We start from the raw sequence: 23,701 nt of genomic DNA on the forward strand, positions 1-23,701 counted from the left end.
GTCATGTGAGAGTACCTTTAAGACATGGATGTTTAAGCAATGTACCTTTAAGAAAACAGTGATGTCAGAGAGTGGGTGGTGCTGAGCAGTTCAGCCTTTTTGACGTTTCAGTTTGGAGGAAAAGAGCTTGGGGAGTGTGTTTGCAGTGAGCTGGATCTGCTGTGGTCTTTGCCATGAAAGACTATCTCTGGATCATTTGGGTGATTTAAACTCACAATAGTAAAGCCTTTAACTTGATGTGATTCTGTTTAAAGGTATTAAGTCTCTTGGAAGTTTGAAGGAACATTTTGAGGGATTATTTACAGTTGTAATATTTTCAGAGTTATCTTTGAAGTAAGGGGTGTTAAGAGATCCAATGTTTATTTAAGATGTTAAATTGAGTTCATGGAATAAACATTGTTTTTGTTTAAAAACCCACGTGTCCATAATTGTAATCCCACACCTAGGAAACAAGCCGTGTGCTCGGAAAAGCAACAAATACATTAAAGGTTGGTTGAACTCCATGATACATTTTGGGGTTCTGAAAACGCCTCGCCCATAACACTACAAAGTGCTTTTACACATCTATCAGCAGTACACAATGTAGGACACAAAGTGCCTTCAGAGGTGAAATACAAAGTAGCATACAGAAAATATGAATTTACATGGAACGTATCTCACCAAAACCTGGCAAGCTCAATTTATCAAACTTTAAATAACTCAAACGTCACAGTCTGATCTCAGGTTCAAACTTGCACCATTCATATATCCTAATTTAATTTTAAATTTATATTACCCAGTTCCAACTGCCACAGTTCAACCAGGATCTGAATCCAACACAAATTATTAGCTGGGGGAAGAAACGTTCCTGGAATTGCACAGTTATTATTACATTTGAAGTCCCATTCTGCTTCAATACAACTTTCTGCTGGTCAAATTACGACTTTTAGTCACAGCACGTAAACACAGTCCTAATTTTATTTCTCAGAATAAAATGAGACATCCCAATATAGATACAACCGTTACCTGTTACCATGTACTTACTGTATTGTTCCCAATCACCTGTTTATTTCACCTCTAACTTGCATCTGCCCTGTCTTCCTGGCAACAGATTAATCGTCAAATACAGATACCTGAGCCTATCTTAATGCAAATCGTCCAACTGCAGTTTTAAGCTACGTACAGATTTGTTCACTGGACAATGAGGTGGCGCATCCTTTTCTCAGTTACTGAATATCTGTTTTAGCACAGTGGGCTAAACAGCTGGCTTGTAATGCAGAACAAGGCCAGCAGCGCGGGTTCCACTCCCGGACTGGCCTCCCCGAACAGGCACCGAAATGTGGTGACTAGGGGCTTTCCACAGTAACTTCATTGAAGTCTACTTGTGACAACAAGCGATTATTATATCGCACTCTCCTTTACTGATATCATTTCACAAACATCTTATATTATTCATTCACACAACACTGTGCTGATCATTTGACTATGATGTACTGCTTAGTTGAAGAAATATCAACCACTGCAGTTAAAGCACAATACGCATTTAAGTTACCATTAAAGATATGATTTTATTTCTGGTTTTATCATGACTGAAGAACTGATTAATTCTAGAAAACGGTATATTCACAGTCAACAGAATCACTGGTAGTGATGCAGTACTGATCAACAACTACTTTAATTATAGCTTTTAGTTAAGTTATGCAGTACATCAGAAGCAAAATTAGATCACTGTCATTTACGCATTTTCCCAGGCTAGGCATTAGGGAAATCTGCAGCAAAATACAATAATCCTTGAAAAAGAGGAAGGCATATACAATCGATTGCATTTTACAGACGTTATTTTTGAATTTAAAAAAATTGTTGTATCTTAATGGTGATTTTCAACATCGATACCACCATTACACATGACCACATTTGGATACTTCTCTGTACATTCACAATACGCTGTGTGGTGCCAAGCTATGTATGACTAACGCCAGATTAACAGCCTTCAAACAACCACATTTCATAGTGGCATGCTCCCAATAACACAGTTTCTTTTAAATAAGAAAGCAGGTTCTTACCTTCCGACAGCGAGGGTTGGGGCAGCTGAACATATTGATATCTTTGTCCAGCAGTGCTGGGAAGTTGCAGAATGGGCACCTGGAGGAGCGAAGCGACATAAAACAGCAATTTAAACAATACAGTGCATGTAAATACTCCTCATATATGTGCATTTAATTATCTGGTCTGCAAAGGTTTGAAAAAAAATAAATTGAGTACACCCAATTCATTTTTCCAATTTATGGGCAATTTAGCGTGGTCAATCCATCTATCCTGCACATCTTTGGGTTGTGGGGGCGAAACCCACACAAACACGGGAGAATGTGCAAACTCCACACGGACAGTGACCCAAAGCCAGGATCGAACCTGGGACCTCGGTGCCATGAGGCAGCAGTGCTAACCACTGCACCACCGTGCTGCCCCTAGTCTGCAAAGGAAATGTCTAACATAGCATTAAGCCAGACAGGTCCCAGATTCAATTCCTGATTTGTTCTGTTAGCTGATCTTCGACAGGACAGCAGTTAGGGCAATTAAATGTTTGCAGTAGCACACTAGAAAGAATCAGCCTAAGTTCAAGGAACCAGGATGTAAAGTGGTTTGGATTGAGATGAGAAATGATAATGGCAAGAAGTCACTTGTGGGAGTGGTGTACAGGCCCCCAAATTGTAATTATATGGGGCAGCGTATAAGAGAAGAAATAATGGGAGCTTGTCAGAAGGTACAACAATACAATTTGGGCAGCACGGTAGCACAAGTGATTAGCACTGTGGCTTCACAGCGCCAGGGTCCCAGGTTCGATTCCCCGCTGGGTCACTGTCTGTGCGGAGTTTGCACGTTCTCCCCGTGTCCGCGTGGGTTTCCTCCGGGTGCTCCGGTTTCCTCCCACAGTCCAAAGACGTGCAGGTTAGGTGGATTGGCCATGCTAAATTACCCGTAGTGTCCATAAGGGTTGGGAGGGGTTATTGGGTTGCGGGGATAAGGTGGAAGTGAGGGATTAATGTGGGTCGGTGCAGACTCGATGGGCCGAATGGCCTCCTTCTGCACTGTATGTTCTATGTAATCTATGTAATAATCACGGGGGTTTTAAAACTAAGCTCACACTGCAAAAATCAGATGTGTCACGACAGCCTGAACTCGTGTGCGGTCAATTCCACTATCACTTGACCCGGAGTTGCAACACGGGTGAAATTAAATTTTATTTTAAATAACTGAGGTCCTTAGTTGAGCCCAATAAATAAATAATAATAAATAATCTTTATTATTGTCACAAGTAGGCTTATATTAACACTGCAATGAAGTTATTGTGAAAATCCCCTGGTTGCCACATTCTGGTGCCTGTTCGGGTACACCAAGGGAGAAATTCGATACTTGTGGGAGGAAACTGGAGCACCCGGAAGAAACCCACGCAGACATGGGGAGAACGTGCAGACTCCGCACAGACAGTGACCCAAATCGGGAGTCGAACATGGGACCCTGGCGCTGTGAAGCAACAGTGTTAAACACTAAAGTCACCATGTTTGTAACTTGAAACACAAGTAACCTTTTATTATGCACAGTATTAAGTAAACAGATAGAAAAATGTAACAGATCATCTACGACCTCTTTCCCAACCTGCCAAACTCCCTACACATAGACAAACAACATACGGTGGTGGTGGTATGCTGACTTCCAGTCAATGTCTTTCTTGAGTTTATGCTTTCATTTTGGTACTACTTCTTTCTAGGCTTGAGATGGTTTCTCTAACAAGGCTGTCCACTTTCTCTGCAGACTGAGCATCATTTCAGGTTCACAGCAAAGGATGGTCAGGCATTGGTCTCTCAGAAAGCATCACGCAGGAACCAATCATTGACCATTGTCAGACAGACATTGTCAGACCATTGCCAACCCACCTGTTGCCAGTTAAGCAATCGAATTGATGTCTCTGGCTTCTCCCTTCCAAAGTAAAGAACCTGGGAACACAGTGTCCTGGCAAGCAGGCTGTTTTAAGGGAGTCTTCTGCTTAAAGGCACATCCAATTACAGGTCCGCGGATTAAAAATAATTAAAGAAAAAAAATGGGATCTAAGGAAATAACAAGAGGGACTCTTACAGATGGGCAACGGTAGCATAGATAAGGAGTTCACAGAATGTTTTTAAGATAGTTTCTTAGCCAATCAGAAAGCAGGCTGTACTAGACCGGGTACTGTGCAACGACAAAGGGTTATTTAAAAGAATGTTTCAGAATACACATAACAGGTACATTCGAATGAGAAAGAAAAATTCCAAGGGGAGGACCCTCCATCCGTGGTAAACTAAAAGGGTTAAACAGAATAAGCTTAAAGAAAAAGCATGTAATAATGCAAAGGCTGGTGGTCAGAAGATTGAACAGAATATAAAAGAACAACAAAGGATGCCAAAAGAATTAACCGGAGGGAAAAATTATAGTATGATAGAAAGTTAGTGTAAAGACAAATAGTAAGAATTTCTATAGATGTTTAAATAAGTTAACAAAAGTGATCATTGGTCCTATAGAGAGCAAATTTAGCGAATTAATAATGGATACTAAGGCGACGGCAGATGTATTGAACAACAATTTTGCTTCAGTCTTCACTGGATACAAGCAACATCCTAGAAATGGCTGTAAATCATGAAATAGAAGTGAGGAACGCAGGAAAATTACTGTCACCAGGGAAGTGGTATTGAGTAAATTGTTGGAGCTGTGGGCTGCCAAATCCCAGAGTCCTGATGGACTTCACCCCAAGATCTTAAAAGAAGTGGCTAGTGAGATATTAATGCACTAGTTTTAATTTTCCAAACCTCCCTACATTTGGGGCAAGCTCTATTAGATTTGAAAATAGCAAATAGAACTCCCTTATTCAAAAGGGGAGGGAGACTTAAAGCAGAATATTACATGCCACTTAGCTTAACATTTGTCATAGGGAAAATGTTAGAAGCTATTATTAAAGGTGTTATATCAGGGCACTTATAAAAATTCAAGGCAATCAGTTTTGAGAAAAGGGAAATCATGTTTAACCAATTTATTGGAGTTCTTTGATGGAGTCACATGCGATGTGGATAATGGGGATCCGGAGGGTGTATTGCATTTGGACTTCCAGAAGGCATTTGATAAGGTGCCTCATCAAAGGTTATTGTGGAAAATAAAAGCTCATGCGTAGAGGGTAATCTATTGACAAGAATAGAAGAGTGGCTAGCTAACAGGAAACAGAATTGTCATAAAAGGTATTTTTCTGGTTGACCGGGTGCAACGAGTGGTGTGCCCCAAAGTTCTGTGCTGGGGCCTCACCTTTTTACAATTTATACAAATGACGAGGATGAATATATACTGGTGGACAATGTCACTGACAGCCAGTTCATCCAATAAAATGGAAGCTGACCAACAGGTAATATTAGGAACACACTGATGCATGAAAAAATATAAAGTACAATTTATATAAAGTTGTAAATAGAGGCAACCCAGTCGCTCATGTGACTGAATATTCAAGTTCAGGTCCACAGTATTTGAGACTCAACTCTGTTTTGGCAGAACAAGCTTTGTGAGCTCTCAGTCAGACCACCAGATGGAGTAGCACATTGAAGCAATGCACTGCACTTTGCCGTAGAGATTGACAACAAGCCCAACAAACACTCTTATTCATGGTCTCCCACTTGTGCATCATAAAATGCGTCAGTCAAAACCAAGGGACAAAAGTAAAATACTTCAAAAGGGAAAAGCTAAGATATTAAATTGTGACGACCAAGACGTTCACTCAAAGAAATAGGAACATAGGAACAGGACTAGACCATTCAGCTCCTCAAGCCTGTCCTGCCATTGGCTGATCTGAGACCTAACTCCATAAACCTGCCTTGGGCCCACATCCCTTAATATCTATCTGTCTCAGATTTAAAATTAACTGATTTAACTTCAACTGCTTATTTGTGCGAGACAGTTCCAACTCGCTTACCACCCTTTGAGTGAAGAAGTTCTTCCTTACATCTCTCCTGAATAGTCTTCTTTTTTTTTTTTAATTTAGAGTACCTAATCATTTTTGTTCCAATTAAGGGACAATTTAGCGTGGCCAATCCACCTAACCAGCACATCTTTGGGTTGTGGGGGTGAAACCCACACAGACACGTGCAAATATGTAAACTCCACATGGACAGTGATCCAGGGCCGGGATTCGAACCAGGGTCCTCAGCGCCGCTCCCCTGAATGGTCTAGTCCTAATTTCTAAGACTATGCCTAGTTTGAGAATCTCCAACAAGTGGAAATAGCTTTTCTTTATCTATCCTGTCTTTCCCTGTTAATACTTTGGTTCAGATCAGGGCAGAATGTTCCCTCGAGCCTGTCGTAACATTCAATTAAGATCATGGCTGATCTTCTACCTCAACTCCACTTGTACACCTTATCCCCGTATTCCTTGATTATCTCGTGTCCAGAAATCTATTGATCCAAGTCTACAGTAACTCAACAAGGGAGCATCCATAGTTCTCCGAGGTAGAGAATTCCCAGGATCCACAATCTTGAGTGAATTTCTCAGGAGGTCAGGGTCAGATCCTTCTGAAGGAGTGGAGACCAAAACTGTACACCCCACTCCATGTGCGGTGTCACCAAAGCTCCACATAAATGTAGCAAAACCGCCTTACTCCACTCCTACTCGAGGAAAAAGTAAATTTTGCACTTTATGCAGCGTCTTAATGTACCAAAGCATTTTACAAACACAGTATTTAAAGTGAGTCATTATTGTCAGGTCAGCAAATGTGACAGTAAATTTGCATGATAAGTTCTACAAACAGCATTCCAGAGACTAGCATTCCACAATCTAGGCTAGCATTCCAGTGCAATGCTGAAGGAGTTCTGCACTGCTAAAGGTGTCCTCTTTCAGATGAGTCATTAAACCAGGGTCCCATCTGCTCTCCCAGATAGATGCAAAAAATTCCATGGCCCCATTTAAAGAGCAGGGAAGTCAATCTAGATATTCCGGCCAATATTTATCTCAACCAATATCACTAAATTCAGGTTGTCTGGTTGTGATCACGTTGGTATTCGTGGGACCTTTCTGTGCACAAACTGGTTTCTGTGTTTCTTAATCTGCAACAATGGCTACATTTTACAAGAACATCACTGCGATAAAGCAGTGTTGGACATAGAGGTTGTAAATGGTGTTACATAAATGAACAGCTTTTTTTCTTATGCCTTCAATAAAGTGAAAGCTAGCACTGTGCCGGTAAGGTACATTTTCAGATATAAAAACTGTTCAGTATAGTTACAGACAGTCATTAGTTCCAGGACACAACTCGCAACTGTGCCTAATGAGCATGATGCTAGTTCAACACTGGTCGAGATCTGTTTAATGAAGTGTAGAAGACAATGTGTGTTCAGATACCAACCGTACTAGTTCATCAGCACAGGCTGTAGCAATCGCCTCCTCTGCTTGACGTTCATAGTATTTGCATAGTATGTTCTCTGGCAATACCTTTTCCAGTTCACCATTGAGGAATGTGCAGCTACAGCAACTATCCATACAGCTCAACTGGGACTGTAAACAAAGGAAAACCAGACATAATGACATTGTAAAACACATCTAAGTCCATTGTTCGGCTACCATATGTTCAATACCAACCATTTTTGGTTATGAAAATTTGCATTTACTTGTCAACACCAATTAGACACAGAATCGAGTTGCAAAAGATCATAAATTATAATAATGTTATCTTCATTCGTAGTGCGAACCTTGTGCTACACAGAATGCCACCAAATACCACAATCCAGAAGACTATTCACTGCTTAGATCCCAATTCAGCAATATTTTCTCTCAATCTATTCTCACTTCTCCTTTATCCCTCAAAAATATTCTGCCCGACTTCATCCCTCATTCTTCACAGCACACTCCATCTCAGATTCATAACCTGGCTTGGTCTTGGCGCTCTATTTAAGGAAACTATCCTGATGAACTTCATACTGTTTTGTCAATACTACCACTTTGTGTGGAATTTCTCTGCTTCTATCCAGTCAGCACTGGCTGGGCCAAATTCTAGTATCTCAACCAACTGGCTATTGTTCACGTTTGTGTCTGGATAGTAAATACCAATTGGCACTTGAAACATTCCCTTTGCTCACCCAAATTCTAGACTAGCCAAACATTTAAACTTTGATTGTGGTTAGTGATCAGGAGTATTAGCTTGTTGTCTTTTCCTTTCTCAAACCAGGGGAGTATGGAGGAAGATGAAGTTTAGCACCCCTTCTATTGCATTCCAGCCTTTCAAATACTTTGTCATTTTTAATCTGTTCATCATTGCAATCACTGCCCTTGTGCTTCTCTCGGTTTTCAATGTACTATGCTTACATAATACTCATACAAGCCACGTTCCTTTATTGTCAAAACAGAGCTGGTGTTAGTTGTTGTGGCATAGGATCACATCCTTAATTAATTAAAAAGAGAGAATTAACCCACAGTTTGGCCTTCTGCAATATATACCGTACTTCAATTGTTAATCATACAAATGCAATACAATGGTGAGGAATTGTTTCGCACAGAATAAATCAACAGATAGCATAATTGCTTGTACCTGTTATGCAATTAACAACAAATCCTGGGACAGTTTGTACAATGAAACAGCTGGAATCAGGTAATGTCACCGAAATGTATAATATTTCAGAGATTAAGCTCTTTTTACTCCAGGTGTACACTTTGGTCTTAGGAACCTACATCTCTGGTCTTTTCAAAGGGCATTTCTTTTAAATTGAGTCTTTACCTTGCCAGCTCCGAACACAGCCTCCTGTGCATATCTCACAAGGCATTCTTTACAGAAGAGGTGACCATCACTACATTGTGTCAACTCCTCAAAGGCAAATTCTCCATAACAACAGCCACATTCAATCAGCTGTCCATCCTGTAAGCAGCAAGAATTGAATTTATTGCAGATAATTTTCAATAAATAGTATCCTTTTGACAATTTGACATTTTTTTTGTATTGTTAAACAAGTCCAAGTAATTTGAATTAAGCATCTGGAACAGAGCAGTGCCAGTGGATTTTCTAAGCATATTTTGAAAAATCTTGCCATTTATATTCAAACCATCTCAAATTCTAAATAGAGGGCAATGGCAAAGGATGTCAATTAAACAAAACAATGCTTTGTCTGATTTGCTGTCTTTGCACGGACTACATCACTCACTCTGGTTTGTGGTTAATCATACCCACGGCACAATTCTTTCAATGTACACAATCTCCATGACCTTCATGGACAAAATTACGAAAGCACTTTCATAGAGTTTAGAATCTCCATGGACTCCTTGGAAGTTGTATTAAAGATTGAACTAAAAGCAGGCATATTTGAATGAGATAGAATTACAACAATCAGTTTGAATTTGGATATTAAAATGTAGTAGTGTGACCATGATTTAAGTAGAAAAAAAGTGAAGCAATAAAACGCATCCAATTTTGTTCTGAAGAGGCTGCTTTATCTATTGATGCTGGGGACTTAAGGGGTGCAGAGATATCTGCACTATTAAAGCGATAATTGGCAAAGGTGACAGTCGGATAATTCTGAGTATCAGCTCAGAACAGAAAAGCTGCCAAACTATAGCTCTCCTCAAAGAATAATATTTCAATATTTACACCTCAAAGAATTGTCTTACAAGGAACACAGATTTTTTAAAATATGTTTTTAAGTGCCTCGGGCTAGAAATTCTGGAACATCCATTTTTTATTTGTTTTTTAAAATAAATTTAAAGTACCCAATTTTTTTTTTTCCAATAAGGGGCAATTTGGCATGGCCAATCCACCTACCCTGCACATCTTTGGATTGTGGGGGTGAGACCCACGCTGACACGGGGAGAATGTGCAAACTCCACACAGACAGTGAGGGCCAGGATCGAACCCGGGTCCTCGGTGCTGTGAGGCAGCAGTGCTAACCACTGCGCCACCATGCCACCCTAGAAATTCTGGAACATCCATATGAATATAGAAAGTTTAAGCTTCAGGCCTCAACACAATGAAGACAGTGCTGTAGGAGGAATGGAAAAGATTTTAAAATTTCTCCATGGCTAGCACAGCAACACACAAGTCCATAATGGTTGCGGTGGGAAATGTTGACTTGGAGGGGTTGAAGAGGGGGCTAATGTGGAGTATTTGTGGATCATGCACAAGTGCTTTTTGCCCACCATTTTGGAGTCTTCGGTGTCCCACTTGGCACATGAAAAAACTGGTTTCTATGCTATCCAATTTCTGGATCCTTAAATTTATATTACAAATACTTGATTTCACGGTTTCCCAATGAAATCAGGTGACATAATTCAAACATGCCTGCAATATTCTTAATCAATCAGACATATTATGCATATCATTCAGAAAGCTTTTCAAGGTAAAGGTAAATGTTATTTTAACAGGAAATTGAAAATCTACAAGGTACAAAATTTTGAAAACAAAAAAAAAGGGCCTCAAATGACACAAGCTTCATCAGCATCTGGAAAGACAAAAGACAGCTTCACATTTTGGTACAAACCTTTTATCACAAATAGGCTACAAATTCTGCACTTCCGGGGTCCGTATCCTAGCACAGTGGGCTAAACAGCTGGCTTGTAATGCAGAGCAAGGCAGCAGTGCGGGTTCAATTCCCATACCGGCCTCCCCGAACAGGCGCCAGAATGTGGCAATTAGGGCCTTTTCACAGTAACTTCACTGATGCCTACTTGTGACAATAAGCGATTATTATTGGGCTGGTTTAGCACAGTAGGCTAAACAGCTGGCTTGTAATGCAGAACAAGGCCAGCAGCGCGGGTTCATTTCCAGTCCCGGCCTCCCCGAACAGGCGCCGGAATGTGGCGACTCGGGACATTTCACAGTAACTTCATTGAAGTCTACTTGTGACAATAAACATTTATTATTAGAAGGGGAAGAACAGAATTTACATAGAAGAGAAGAAATAAGAGCATGGGTAGGCTAAAATTCAACATGTTAGCATTTAATTACAGCATTAAGATACAATCCTATGCTTGAGTGGTTCTTAACATGCCTCCTTTCAACTAGAATCCAAAGGGCAGAACAATTCACATCTGTTAAAAATCTGACAGCTGAGGAGATGCATGTGCTCCAAGATGCATAGATGGAACATTTAGATTGTTCTCAGCAAGGCCAATTTTGAAAGAAAACAAGGTAACTTATAAAAGATTTATCAAGTTGGGTGCCACACCAAAATTGGAAATTACAAAGTAATGTGCTGAGTTTGAAGTGCTGTGCTTACCTTTTGATATTGTTCTTCATTCATTTGCATAGCAAATTGGAAATCTGCATACTGCAACAGAAAAAGAATTATAAATATGACTCCAAGAGTGAATTACGAACCATCCAACCTTTTAATTCTCTTTGCCTGTTGTTCTTCCCCCACTTGACAATCTCCATTCAAGGCTCCATTTTGAGGTATGGTGGCAGAGATAACAAATACCCTCCAGCATCTGAACAATTTATTCACATGTAAATTTGGACAGTCAACACAGGAGCAGCATATCACAGCAAATCCTGTCATATGGGCAATGGAGGTCACAGATAGTAATCTGGAACGGAGTTCCCAGCCCTTTCCTAAACTTGAGACATTGAGGCTCGCTGTAGCAGCCACACCCTGCCCAGATGAAGATCAACGAATAGGTAAATCCAGACTATGGCTCAGTTACCCGGTGCCCAAACTGGTTCAGGCGTCAGGGAGCTTGCAGATTAAATATAGTTTCCCTTTATTTTCTCTCTAGTGTTCGGTTTTAAAATTATTGACTCCTCACAAATTCAAGAGTTGGTTACTGAACGATGCATTTCAAATGGACATTTTATATTCTATTTGTTCTAAATAATAATAATAATCTTTATTGTCACAATGGTTTTTGCACAGAAGCAGTCCATGTCAACCCATCAAGTTCATGCCAACTCAGCTAGCCCCACTCCCCTTCCTTCCCTGTCGCCATGCAAAACGTTTCGATTCAGATAATTAAACAATTCCCTTTTTAAAGGCACAATTAAATCTGCCTCCACTACACTCTCATCCAATGTATTCTAGATTGCAACCACTTGTGCGAGGAAGCTTTTCCTCTTGCCACCTTTGGTTCTTCTGCCATTCACATTAAACCTGTGTCTCGATCTTTGCACCAATGGGAACAATTTTTCTGTACCAGCTCTGCCTGGATCACTGTCACATCTTCTCTCAACCGTCTCTACTCCAAGGCCTTACTTTCTCCAACCTATCTATGTAACTGAAGTCCCTCACCCCATGAAGCATTCTCTTAAATCTGCTCTGCACCATCCCTGAAGCCCAGTACCTATAACTGGACACAATACTCCAGTTGAGGCCAAATATGTACACGGTGCCTATAATCCAAAACACAACTATTCACCACTGTTTCCTGTCACTTTTTTAAAAAACATTTTTATTGAGGTATTTTAGGCATATAGAAAAAGTGACATTGTACAATACAAAAAAATGAAGTCAACACACAAATTAAACATAATGCAAACCACGGCTCTGTTCACGCAAGGACATGCCTCAATACCCCCCTACTCTACTCTACCCTAGCACCCCCCAGCCCCCGCTCCCCCCGCTCCCTGCTGACGCTTACTCCTCTGCGAAGTCAATAAATGTCTGCCACCTTCGGGCGAACCCCAATAGCGAATCTCTCAAGGCAAACTTAAAAAAAAAAAAATTTAGTGCACCAATTAATTTTTTTCCAAATTAAGAGGCAATTTAGCGTTTTCAATCCACCTAGCCTGCACATCTTTGGGTCGTGGGGGTAAAACCCACACACACACAGGGAGAATGTGCAAACTCCACACGGCCAGTGATCCAGAGCCAGTATCGAACCTGGGACCTCGGCACCGTGAGGCAGCAGGGCTAACCCACTGCGCCACCGTGCTGCCATCTCAAGGCGAACTTGACTTTCTCTAGGCCAAGAAAGCTCGCCATGTCCGATGGCCATACCTCAGCCCTCAGGGGCGTTGAGTCCCTCCATGCTGACAGTATTCATCGCCGGGTTACCAGGGAAGCAAAGGCCAGCACGTCGGCCTCTCTCTCTCTTCCTGGACTACCGGGTCCTCCGAAACCCCAAAGATTGCCACCTCAGGCTCATTACCACCCCAGTTTTCAATACCCGGGACATGAGATCCGCGAGTCCCTGCCAGTACCCCGAGTTTAGGGCACGACCAGAACACGTGTACATGGTCAGCCGGCCCTTGGGCACATCGAGCACACTTGTCCTCCAGCCCAAAGCATCTGCTCATCCGGGCCACCGTTAGGTGAACCCGGTGCACGACCTTAAACTGGATCAGGCTGAGCCTGGCGCATGTTGCAGTTGTGTTTACTCTGCTCAGGATGTCTGCCCAGATACCATAAGACATAGGAGCGGAAGCAAGGCCATTCGGCCCATCGAGTCCACGCCACCATTCAACCATGGCTGATTTCAACTCTATTTTCCCGCTCTCTCTCCATAGCCCTTAATTCCTCGAGAAATCAAGAATTTATCAACTTCTGTCTTAAAGACACTCAACGTCCCGGCCTCCACCGCCCTCTGTGGCAATGAATTCCACAAACCCACCACTCTCTGGCTGAAGAAATTTCTCCTCATCTCTGTTCTAAAGTGACTCCCTTTTATTCTAAGGCTGCGCCCCCGGGTCCTAGTCTCCCCTGCTAACGGAAACAACTTCCCTAAGTCCACCCTATCTCAGCCAGTCATTATCTTGTAAGTTTCTATTAGATCTCCCCTCAACCTCCTAAACTCCAATGAATATAATCCCAGGATCCTCAGACATTCATCGTATGTTAGGCCTACCATTCCTGGGATCATCCGTGTGAATCTCCGCTGGACCCGCTCCAGTGCCAGTATGTCCTTCCTGAGGTGTGGGGCCCAAAATTGCTCACAGTATTCTAAATGGGGCCAAACTAGTGCTTTATAAAGCTTCAGAAGTACATCCCTGCTTTTATGTTCCAAGCCTCTTGAGATAAATGACAACATTGCATTTGCTTTCTTAATTACGGACTCAACCTGCAAGTTTACCTTTAGAGAATCCTGGACTAGGACTCCCAAGTCCCTTTGCACTTCAGCATTATGAATTTTGTCACCGTTTAGAAAATAGTCGCCTCTATTCTTTTTTCCAAAGTGCAAGACCTCGCACTTGCCCACGTTGAATTTCATGAGCCATTTTTTGGACCACTCTCCTAAACTGTCTAAATCTTTCTGCAGCCTCCCCACCTCCTCAATACTACCTGCCCCTCCACCTATCTTTGTATCATCGGCAAACTTAGCCAGAATGCCCCCAGTCCCGTCATCTAGATCGTTAATATATAACGAGAACAGCTGTGGCCCCAACACTGAACCATGCGGGACACCACTCGTCACCGGTTGCCATTCCGAAAAAGAACCTTTTATCCCAACTCTCTGCCTTCTGCCTGACAGCCAATCGTCAATCCATGTTAGTACCTTGCCTCGAATACCATGGGCCCTTATTTTACTCAGCAGTCTCCCTTAAGGCACCTGATCAAAGGCCTTTTGGAAGTCAAGACAGATAACATCCATTGGCTCTCCTTGGTCTAACCTATTTGTTATATCTTCAAAGAACTCTAACAGGTTTGTCAGGCATGACCTCCCCTTACTAAATCCATGCCGACTTGTCCTAATCCGATCCTGCACTTCCAAGAATTTAGAAATCTCATCCTTAACGATGGATTCTAGAATCTTGCCAAAAACCGAGGTTAGGCTAATTGGCCTATAATTTTCCATCTTTTTTCTTGTTCCCTTCTGGAACAGGGGGGTTACAACAGCGATTTTCCAATCCTCTGGGACTTTCCCTGACTCCAGTGACTTTTGAAAGATCATAACTAACGCCTCTACTATTTCTTCAGCTATCTCCTTTAGAACTCTAGGATGTAGCCCATCTGGGCCCGGAGATACCATCCTCCATCTCCCCCCCGAGCTCCTCTTCCCACTTATGCTTCAGGTCCTCGGTCTGCGTATCCTCAGCTCCCATTAGTTCCTTGTAGAAGTCTGAGACTCTACCCTCCCCCAACTCTCCCCTAGAAACTACCCTGTCCTGCCTCCCTCTCGGTGGGAGACGTGGGAAGGACGACACCAGTCTGCGTACAAAATCCCGCACCTGCAAGTATCTAAATTTGTTCCCCCTCGCCAGTCCAAACTTCTCCTCCAGCGCACTCATGCTTGGAAAGCTCCCTTCCAGAACAGATCCCTCATCCTCACAATCCCCGCCCTCCTCCACAGTCGATACCCCCCCGTCCATGTTCCCTGGGGCAAATCGGTGGTTGCCACAGATTGGGGTCCACACCGACGCTCTTACCTCCCCTGCATGCCTCCTCCACTGACCCCAGATCCGAAGAACCGCCACCACTATCGGGCTGGTGGAGTACTGTGCCGGCGGAAGCGGCAGACGCGCCGTGACCAGGGCTGCTAAGCTAGTGCCCCTGCACGAAGCAGCCTCCATCCGCTCCCAAACTGACCCCTCACCCACCATCCATTTCCTTATCATCGCTATATTGGCCGCCCAGTAATAGTTGCTGAAGTTCGGCAACGCCAGCCCCCCTTCTCCTCTGTTCCTTTCAAGCATCACCCTCTTCACCCGCAGGGACTTCCCCGCCCATACAAATCCCAGAATAATTTTATTCAGCCTCTTAAAGAAGGACCGCGGGATAAAGATGGGAAGACACTGAAAAACAAACAAGAACAGCGGGAGAATTGTCATCTTAACAGTCTGCACCCTCCCAGCCAATGACAGCGGGAGCGCATCCCACCTCCGGACCTCCTCCCTCACTCGTTCCACCAGCCGGGACATGTTGAGCTTATGCAACTTGCCCCAGTCCCGTGCTACCTGAATCCCCAAATATCGGAAACTCTCCCCCAATAGCCTGAACGGCAACTCCTTCAGCCTACTCTCCTGCTCCCTCGGCTAAATTACAAACAACTCACTCTTAGCCATGTTCGGTTTGTATCCGGAGAACCGGCCAAATTCCCTCACGGTTGCCATGATACCATCCATCCCCACCATTGGGTCCTCTACATATAACAGCAGATTGTCTGCGTATAACGAGACTCTATGTTCCACCCCCCCCCCCCCCCCCCCCCCCCCGACCAGCCCTTTCCAGCCCCTAGAAACTCTCAGTGCAATTGCCAGCGGCTCTATGACCATCGCAAACAGCAGTGGGGAGAGAGGGCAGCCCTGTCTTGTCCCACGGTGCAGTCTAAAGTAGTCCGATCTCGTCCTGTTCGTCCTTACACTCGCCTCCGGGACCTGATATAATAGCCTAACCCAGTCGATGAACCCCGCCCCGAACCCTAACCGTCCTAGTACCTCCCACAGATAATCCCACTCGACCCAGTCAAAAGCCTTTTCAGCATCCATGGCTACCACTATCCCTACCTCCCTAGGCATCATAATCACGATAAGCAGCCTTCTTAGGTTGGCCACCAGCTGCCTCCCCTTTACAAACCCTGTTTGGTCCTCCCCAACTACATCCGGTACACCGTCCTCAATTTGAGTCGCCAAGATCTTGGCCAGTAACTTGGCGTCTCCGTTGATCAAAGAGATCGGCCTGTATGACCCACAAACCTCTGGGTCCTTATCCAGTTTAAGAATAAGCGAGATGGTGGGCTGCGACATCTTCGCGGGTAAACTCCCTCTGTCTCTTGCCTCGTTAAAGACCCTGACCAGCCCCACTATCCCAGAAAATTTTTTGTAAAACTCCACCGGATACCCATCCGGCCCTGGGGCTTTACCCGACTGCATGACCTTCAGGCCCCCCAAAACCTCTTCGATCCTGACCAGGGGCCCCAGTCCATCCACCAACCACCTCCCCACTCTTGGGAAGGAATCGCCTCATTTCTAACCCCCCCCCCCCCCCCCCCCCCCCCCCCCCGGTCTCCCGGGGGGTTCCGAAGTGTACAGCTTCCTATAAAAGTCCCTAAAGACCTTGTTCAGCCCTGCCAGGTCACCCACTAGATTACCCTCCCATCCACTACCCTCCCTATTTCGCTAGGCGCTTCTCTCTTCCTTAGTTGTTGCGCAAGCATTCTACTGGCCTTCTCCCCATGCTCATAAATCGCACCTTTTATCTTTCTAAGCTGCTCTACAGCCTTGCCTGTAGTCAGCACCCCGAACTCGGCCTGCAGCCTCTGTCGTTTTCTGAGTAACTCTGGCCTCGGGGATTCCGCGTAACTCCTGTCCATCTGTAGAATTTCCTTAATCAGTCGGTCCGTCTCTGCCGTCTGTCCTGTCCCTGTACGCCCGGATTGAAATCAGCTCCCCTCTCAGAGCACCGCTGCCGAGACTTCTCCAGTGTCGTTCACCTACAGGTAATATTGCATGCATTTCCTCAGCCTCTCACACACTGCCTCGTCCGCGAGTAATCCAACTTCCAGCCTCAATGGTCGGCGCTGAAAGCTGTCTTACAAAACTGCAGGTCTACCCAGTGCGGAGCATAGTCCGATATGGCAATTGCCGAATATTCTGCCCCACCATTCCGGCCAGCAGGTCCCTTCTCACAACAAAATAGTCAATTCGGGAATACACCTTGTTGACGTGGGAGTAGTACAAGAACTCCCTCGCTGTCGGCCGGCTAAATCTCCACGGATCTGTTCCCCCCGTTTGCTCTCGGTTCCTTTGCCATCGCTGGCAACCTGCCCGTTTTTGAACACTACCGATCCAGGCTCGGGTCCAGGACTGTATTAAAGTCCCCGCCCATGATCAGCTTACGTGAGTCCAAGTCGGGGATCTTCCCCAGCATCCTCCTAATAAAATCCACATCATCCCAATTAGGGGCATACACACTGGCCAGGACTACTCTCACCCCTTCGAGCTTACCCCTCACCACAACAAACCTGCCACCCCCATCCACGACTGTGCCCTCTGCCTCAAATTGTACCCTTTTATTAATCAGGATCGCAGCCCCCCTCACCTTAGAATCAAGCCCCGAAAGAAAGACCTGATTGACCCAGCCCTTCCTTAACCAAACCTGGTCTGCCACTTTCAGGTGTGTCTCCTGCAGCAAGACTATGTCCGCCTTCAGAACCCGCAGATGCGCAAACACACGCGCCCTCTTCACTGGCCCGTTTAACCCTCTAGCATTCCAGGTGATCAGCCTGGTTGGGGGGCACTTCAGCCACCCCTCTTTGCCGATCAGCCATCCCCTTTCCTTGGCCAATCCCCCAGCCATGTGTCGCGCTTCATCTGGCCCGCCTCCTGACAGCTCCACCCATGACCCCCTCACTGTTGCCATGCCCAGTTTCCATCCCCATCAGAACAACCCCCCCCCCCCCCCCCAGCAACACCATCCTATCACCTAACCCCTGCTCTAATCTAACTATATGCACATCCCCCACCTCGGCTTCCGTTGACTAGCCCCACTCAGCTAGCCTGGGGCTCCCAGCCTCGGCGCCAGTGCGTCTCCCACCCATTGTTCCCAGTCACCCCTCCCCCGACCCACCCATACCACTTCTCCAGATCAGCCCTACTTAAGCAAACACTCTAGACAAGTCCTAAACAACCCACAACCCCCACAATAGCACAATTCAAGTTAAACAAGAAAAAAAAAATGAGGTAAGAAATAACAGGCAGGCTCAGTCCTTCCCATACATACCCAGAAAAAGATTGCACAAAGTTCCCCTGAAGCATCCATTTTAACCCAACCCTTGTAATTGTTTTCTTTATTATTTTCCCCCCAGCCAAACTCCAACTAATCAAAGAGCCCAAAAAGGAAACATTCAGGTAAACCACGCAAAAAGCACGCAAATAAAACACATCTCTACCACCTTCCAATACCCTAAAAAGGTCGAAAAAAGAAATGACAAAAACGGACCCAAACATGCAGGCACTTTTCAAAACGGGAGAGACACTACATATACTTAAAAGTTCTGACATGAGTCCAAGCGTCCTCAGCTCAGGGCCAGCCCCTGCTTCTTAACGAAGTCCATAGCCTCTCCGGGTTCCTCGAAATAGTGGTGCTGACCCTCATACGTAACCCACAGTCACGCCGGAAAAAGCAGCCCGAATTTCACCTTGTTTTTATACAGTATCTCCTTCACCTGCCTGTAGCCTCCCCTCCTCCTGGCCACCTCAGCGCTCAAATCTTGATAAACACGCAGGGTGGTATTGTCCCAAGTACAGCTTCGGGTGCTCTTTGCCCATTGCCGCACTCGTTCCTTGTCCAGGTACCTGTGAAAGCGTACCACCATTGCTCGTGGGGGACCCCCTCGTCGCGGCTGCCTCACCTGCACTGTCCACCACCGGCGGGCGCGGGAACACCTCGTTCCCCAGCAACTTCTGAAACATACCCTCCACATATGCAGCAGCGTCTAGCCCCTCTGCCTCCTCCGGGAGGCCCACGATTCTCAAGTTCTGCCGACGAGATCTGTTGTCCAAGTCCTCCGGCCTTTCCAGAAGCACTTTTTGCTGGTCCCTCAACCTCCGAATCTCCACATCCGCCACCGTTTGAAAGTCAGCCTGCTCCTCCACCGACTTCTTCAACTGCTGGAGCTTCCAGCCTGATCATCCAGCCTTTTTTCCATCCGGTCAATCTACTTCTGTAGCGGCTTTAAGTTGTCACGCTTCAGAGCCAAAAAGCCCTCCTGCATAGTCTGCAGCAGCTGCTCCATTGTGGGCTGGGCTGTCGACACCTTGCTCTGCACACCAGCCATGCTGGTCTCTCTCACAGCCTCCACTGTGCCCTTACTCGACCACTTCTTCTGCTGTTTATGGTCGCTCCGGCTTCTTAGGTCCATACAATTCTGTATGGGTCCTGTGCCTGAGTACTATTGCTCTCCAGTTCCGCGCTCAAAAGCGCAAAACGGTCGGGGGGGGGGGGAAAGGTCCAAAAGTCCGACCGAAACAGGAGCTACAAAATGTGCGACCTACTCCCTCATAGCCGCCACCGGAAGTCCTGTTTCCTGTCACTTGACCAATTTTGTAGCCGTGGTGCCATTTTATTCCATGGTCTTTAACATTGCTGTCACACCTATTCTGTGACACTTTACTAAACAACAACCCTTGCTGCTATAAAAAAAAACCATCAAGGCGATTAAATACAATTTGCTTCCAACAATCTGGGCTGATTTTCCTTAATTAATCTAGGCTCGTATAACTGACTGCTAACGTTAACCGAGATTATAGTTTCGAAAAGTTTTCCAACCAAGATTAAACTGACTCGCCTGTCGTTGCTGGGTTTATCCTTACACCTTTTTAAATTTCCTTTGCATGCATTCTATCAATCTTGGTGCCATATCAATTTTATGCACAGCCTATTTCTTTCTCTTAATTCTTAGCTGATCCAGTATCTCAACTACATCCCTTTGCACTGTGACTCAGGCAGCATCTTCTTCCCTAGTGAAGGCAGATGCAAAGTGATGATTTAGCATGTAGGCCATGCCCTCTGTCTTTATGTGTAGCTTCTCTTTTTGGTCCCTGATTAGCCTATTTCCTCTTCACTATCCTTTTACTATTTAAATGTTTGTCGAAGACTTTAGCTTGTTATCTGCCACTCGTTTCTCGTTGATCTCTCATTTCTTTTTCATTCCCTCTCAGAACGTTCTATATTATGCTGATTCTCACTTGTATTAATAACCTGATACCCATCATAAGTCTATTTTTTCTGTTTCATCTCACTATCTCATTCGTCATCCAGGGAGCTCGGTCTTTCTTCGTCCTATAAAATAATCTTTTATTGTCACAAGTAGGCATACATTAACACGGCAATGAAGTCACTGTGAAAATCCCCTGGTCGCCACATTCCGGCACCTGTTCAGGTACCTGTTCAGGTACACAGAGGGAGAATTCAGAATGTTCAAATTACCTAAACAGCATGTCTTTTGGGACTTGTGGGAGGGAACCGGAGCACTCGAGAAAACCCACGCAGACACAGGGAGAATGTGCAGACTCCACACAGATAGGGCGTGGGAATTTCCCAAGCCGGGAATCGAACCTGGGAGTCTGGAGCTGTGAAGCATCAGTGCTACGCACTGTGGAACTGTACCGCCCACCCCCAATGTTCCCCTCCTGGGAATGTACAACAAAGGTACCCGAACCTGTGCTTTAAAGGCAGCCAATTTCTCCATTGCAGTTTTGCCCGCAAATATTCAATTCCACTTTACCCACTTAAATTGGCCCGCCCCCAATTAACTATTTTTATTCTGGATTGTTCCTTGTGCTTTTCCAAATAAGTTAATCTAAACCTTATGATACCATGATCACTGTACATGTTCCCAACTGACACCTGAGCCACCTCATCTTCCATAGAACCACAGAATCCCTGCAATGCAAAAGGCAGCCATTTGGCCCATTGAGTCTGCACTGACCCTCTGAAAGAGTACTCCAAGACCACCCACCCACCCTATCCCCCTACCTTGCACACCTTTGAACACTAAAGGGCAATTTTATCATGGCTAATCCACCTAATCTACACAGCTTTGGACTGTGGGAGGAAATCGGAGCACCCGGAGGAAACCCACGCAGACACAGGTAGAAAGTAAAAACTCCTCCCAAGGCCGGAATTCAAACCTGGTCCCTGGCACTGTGAGGCAGCAGTGCTAACCAATGTGCCGCCTAGAACTAGGTCCAGCAATGCCTCCTTCCTCAGTGGGCTGGAAATATATTGGTCAAGAAAATTCTCCTGAAGCCAGTTCAGGAACTCTTGTACCTCTCAGTTTTTCACACTATTACCATCCCAGTCTATATTAATATAACTAAAGACCACATTATCACTACTCCATCATTCCTGCACATCTCTGCAAATTCCTGACAAATGTGCTCTTCTATACTTCTCTGTACTAGTTGGTAGCGTATAGAACATACTCAGTGTGATGACACCTCTATTGTTTCTCAACTCTAATCCACTCTCTCCAATCCTGCAACATTCTCCTTATTCAGTACTGGCCTATTTATCCTCAATCTTTCCTGAACATCTTGTATCCAGGTGAAGCGTCTTGTTCATCTGAGATGATCAGAAATGTTCCTCTCATCACCAATAACAAAAGGCAGGCCAAAGCCTTTCATCTAGGTAGAAGACACTGAAGGAAACAGAATTCCGCCCACAAAATATTTAAATCTGATCACTTGAGATAAACCGTCAAGGCCTGGGAATTTCCATTGGTATAATCTCCCAAGCTCACATTCTCCTTCTAAACATGTCATTCACCTCTTCCATCTCTTTCATCTTCTGATGGAAGAACTCCAGTTCTTGTCGCACTAGTGGATGAAGGCCATCCTGGTCATACGATCTCCAGTGTCGTCTTTTGTTTTCTAGAAAGCGCATCTGTCTCTCTATTTTAAAGGCACCTGAGAAAAATGCAATACACAGCTAGAATAAGAAGTTCCCAAGTTTAAACCTCCAGCAGTGCAAAAATGAAGGACATATTTTTGGTTCTATTTCTTACAGACAGGCAAAATTTTACATTTAAATGGTTTCAAATGAATGAGGCATACAAAGCAAATGTTTAAGATCATACTGAAACACTTAACTTCAGTGAAGGTACAATCTCATGGCGTAATCAGAGATATTACGGCAACACTATCTGGTTTTCATTATAATGGTGTTCTTAGAAGACTTTAAACTGTTTCCAATGAGTGGGATTAAAACAAAGTCCACAGCAGCACGAAGGTTGCCAAGCACAATAAAAGGACACATTTCCATATGTTAGCAGGCAGCTTTACCCAGACTGCTGGGCAGCTTCATCCAGACTGTTAACAAAGTGTTACCTTGGTTTTTCAACACAAGAGTCATTATGACAAACCCCGCAAGGAAGAGAAAAGATGTAAATAATCTGTGGTTATTCAAGCTGTTCAATGTCACTGCCAACGTTCCATTCTGAACAACCTTAAGAACAGGCTATATGTGAATATTATTATTTTTTGGACATGTACTGGGAGATGTGAATGCTTTAATACACATAAACATGCAACACATTCAGAATATTCGGTGTAATACATGGTGCATATTAACACCCATCCACAGTACTTGGCATGCTTGCGGCAAGGCGAGACAGATTGTTTTTCCGAATTACTCAAAGAAACTACAAATGGAATTGGAGCCTATCCCATTCACTTAACTGTAACAACGAGCACTTAAAAATTATGGCTAAATTAGATGTTACTATTTCAAGGAACATTAATCCAAACTGTCAGGACCTATAGCATGGGTGTTCCAGACAGTAGCAGCTTTCATTCCATACCTTGTTCAAATTTGAAACTTATTGAATTAGATGAGCTCATTTCTTTCCGTCTGCTCTTTTTCTGACTGGATTGTGGCGAGTTTTCCTGCCACTGCTTAATTGCATCTGATAAGGCCTACAAAACAAGCAGCAGGAACACAATAAAACAGCAGTCACAGTATACAGGTCATAGAACAAAAACAGTTGGTCTTCAGATTTGTCATTTGTAAATTAAAAAGTTAATAAACAAATTAAAGCGGAAAAGCAGGCACCCTGAAGCTCCTTACGCTATGGTTTTCGAGTATCTAATTATTTTTTCCAATTAAGAGGCAATTTAGCATGGCCAATCCACCTACCCTGCATATTTTTGGGTTTCGTAAAATAATTTCATAAAATTTATAGTGCAGAATGAGCCATTCAGCCTATCGAGTCTGCACCAGCCCTTGGAAAGTGCAACCCTACTTAAACCCATGCCTCTACCCGATCCCCGTAACCCCACCTTCCCTTTTTTTGGACACTAAGGGG

General features: G+C 44.3%; 1 protein-coding gene across 1 annotated transcript in view; it reads right to left on the minus strand.

Annotated features, from left to right (window-relative positions):
* rnf216 (ring finger protein 216) overlaps nt 1–23,701 on the minus strand; it is a 227,576-nt gene that overhangs the window by 173,114 nt on the left and 30,761 nt on the right. Inside the window, exons 7-12 of the mRNA XM_072480929.1 lie at nt 23,198–23,312; nt 22,165–22,304; nt 11,242–11,292; nt 8,754–8,891; nt 7,389–7,537; nt 2,043–2,121 (exon numbers count right to left, since the gene is read on the minus strand). Coding sequence (XP_072337030.1) covers nt 2,043–2,121; nt 7,389–7,537; nt 8,754–8,891; nt 11,242–11,292; nt 22,165–22,304; nt 23,198–23,312 — 672 coding nt within the window. The remainder of the gene's footprint in view (nt 1–2,042; nt 2,122–7,388; nt 7,538–8,753; nt 8,892–11,241; nt 11,293–22,164; nt 22,305–23,197; nt 23,313–23,701) is intronic.

Source organism: Scyliorhinus torazame, chromosome 17 (genome assembly GCF_047496885.1).
Source record: "Scyliorhinus torazame isolate Kashiwa2021f chromosome 17, sScyTor2.1, whole genome shotgun sequence".
Lineage (NCBI taxonomy): Eukaryota > Metazoa > Chordata > Chondrichthyes > Carcharhiniformes > Scyliorhinidae > Scyliorhinus > Scyliorhinus torazame.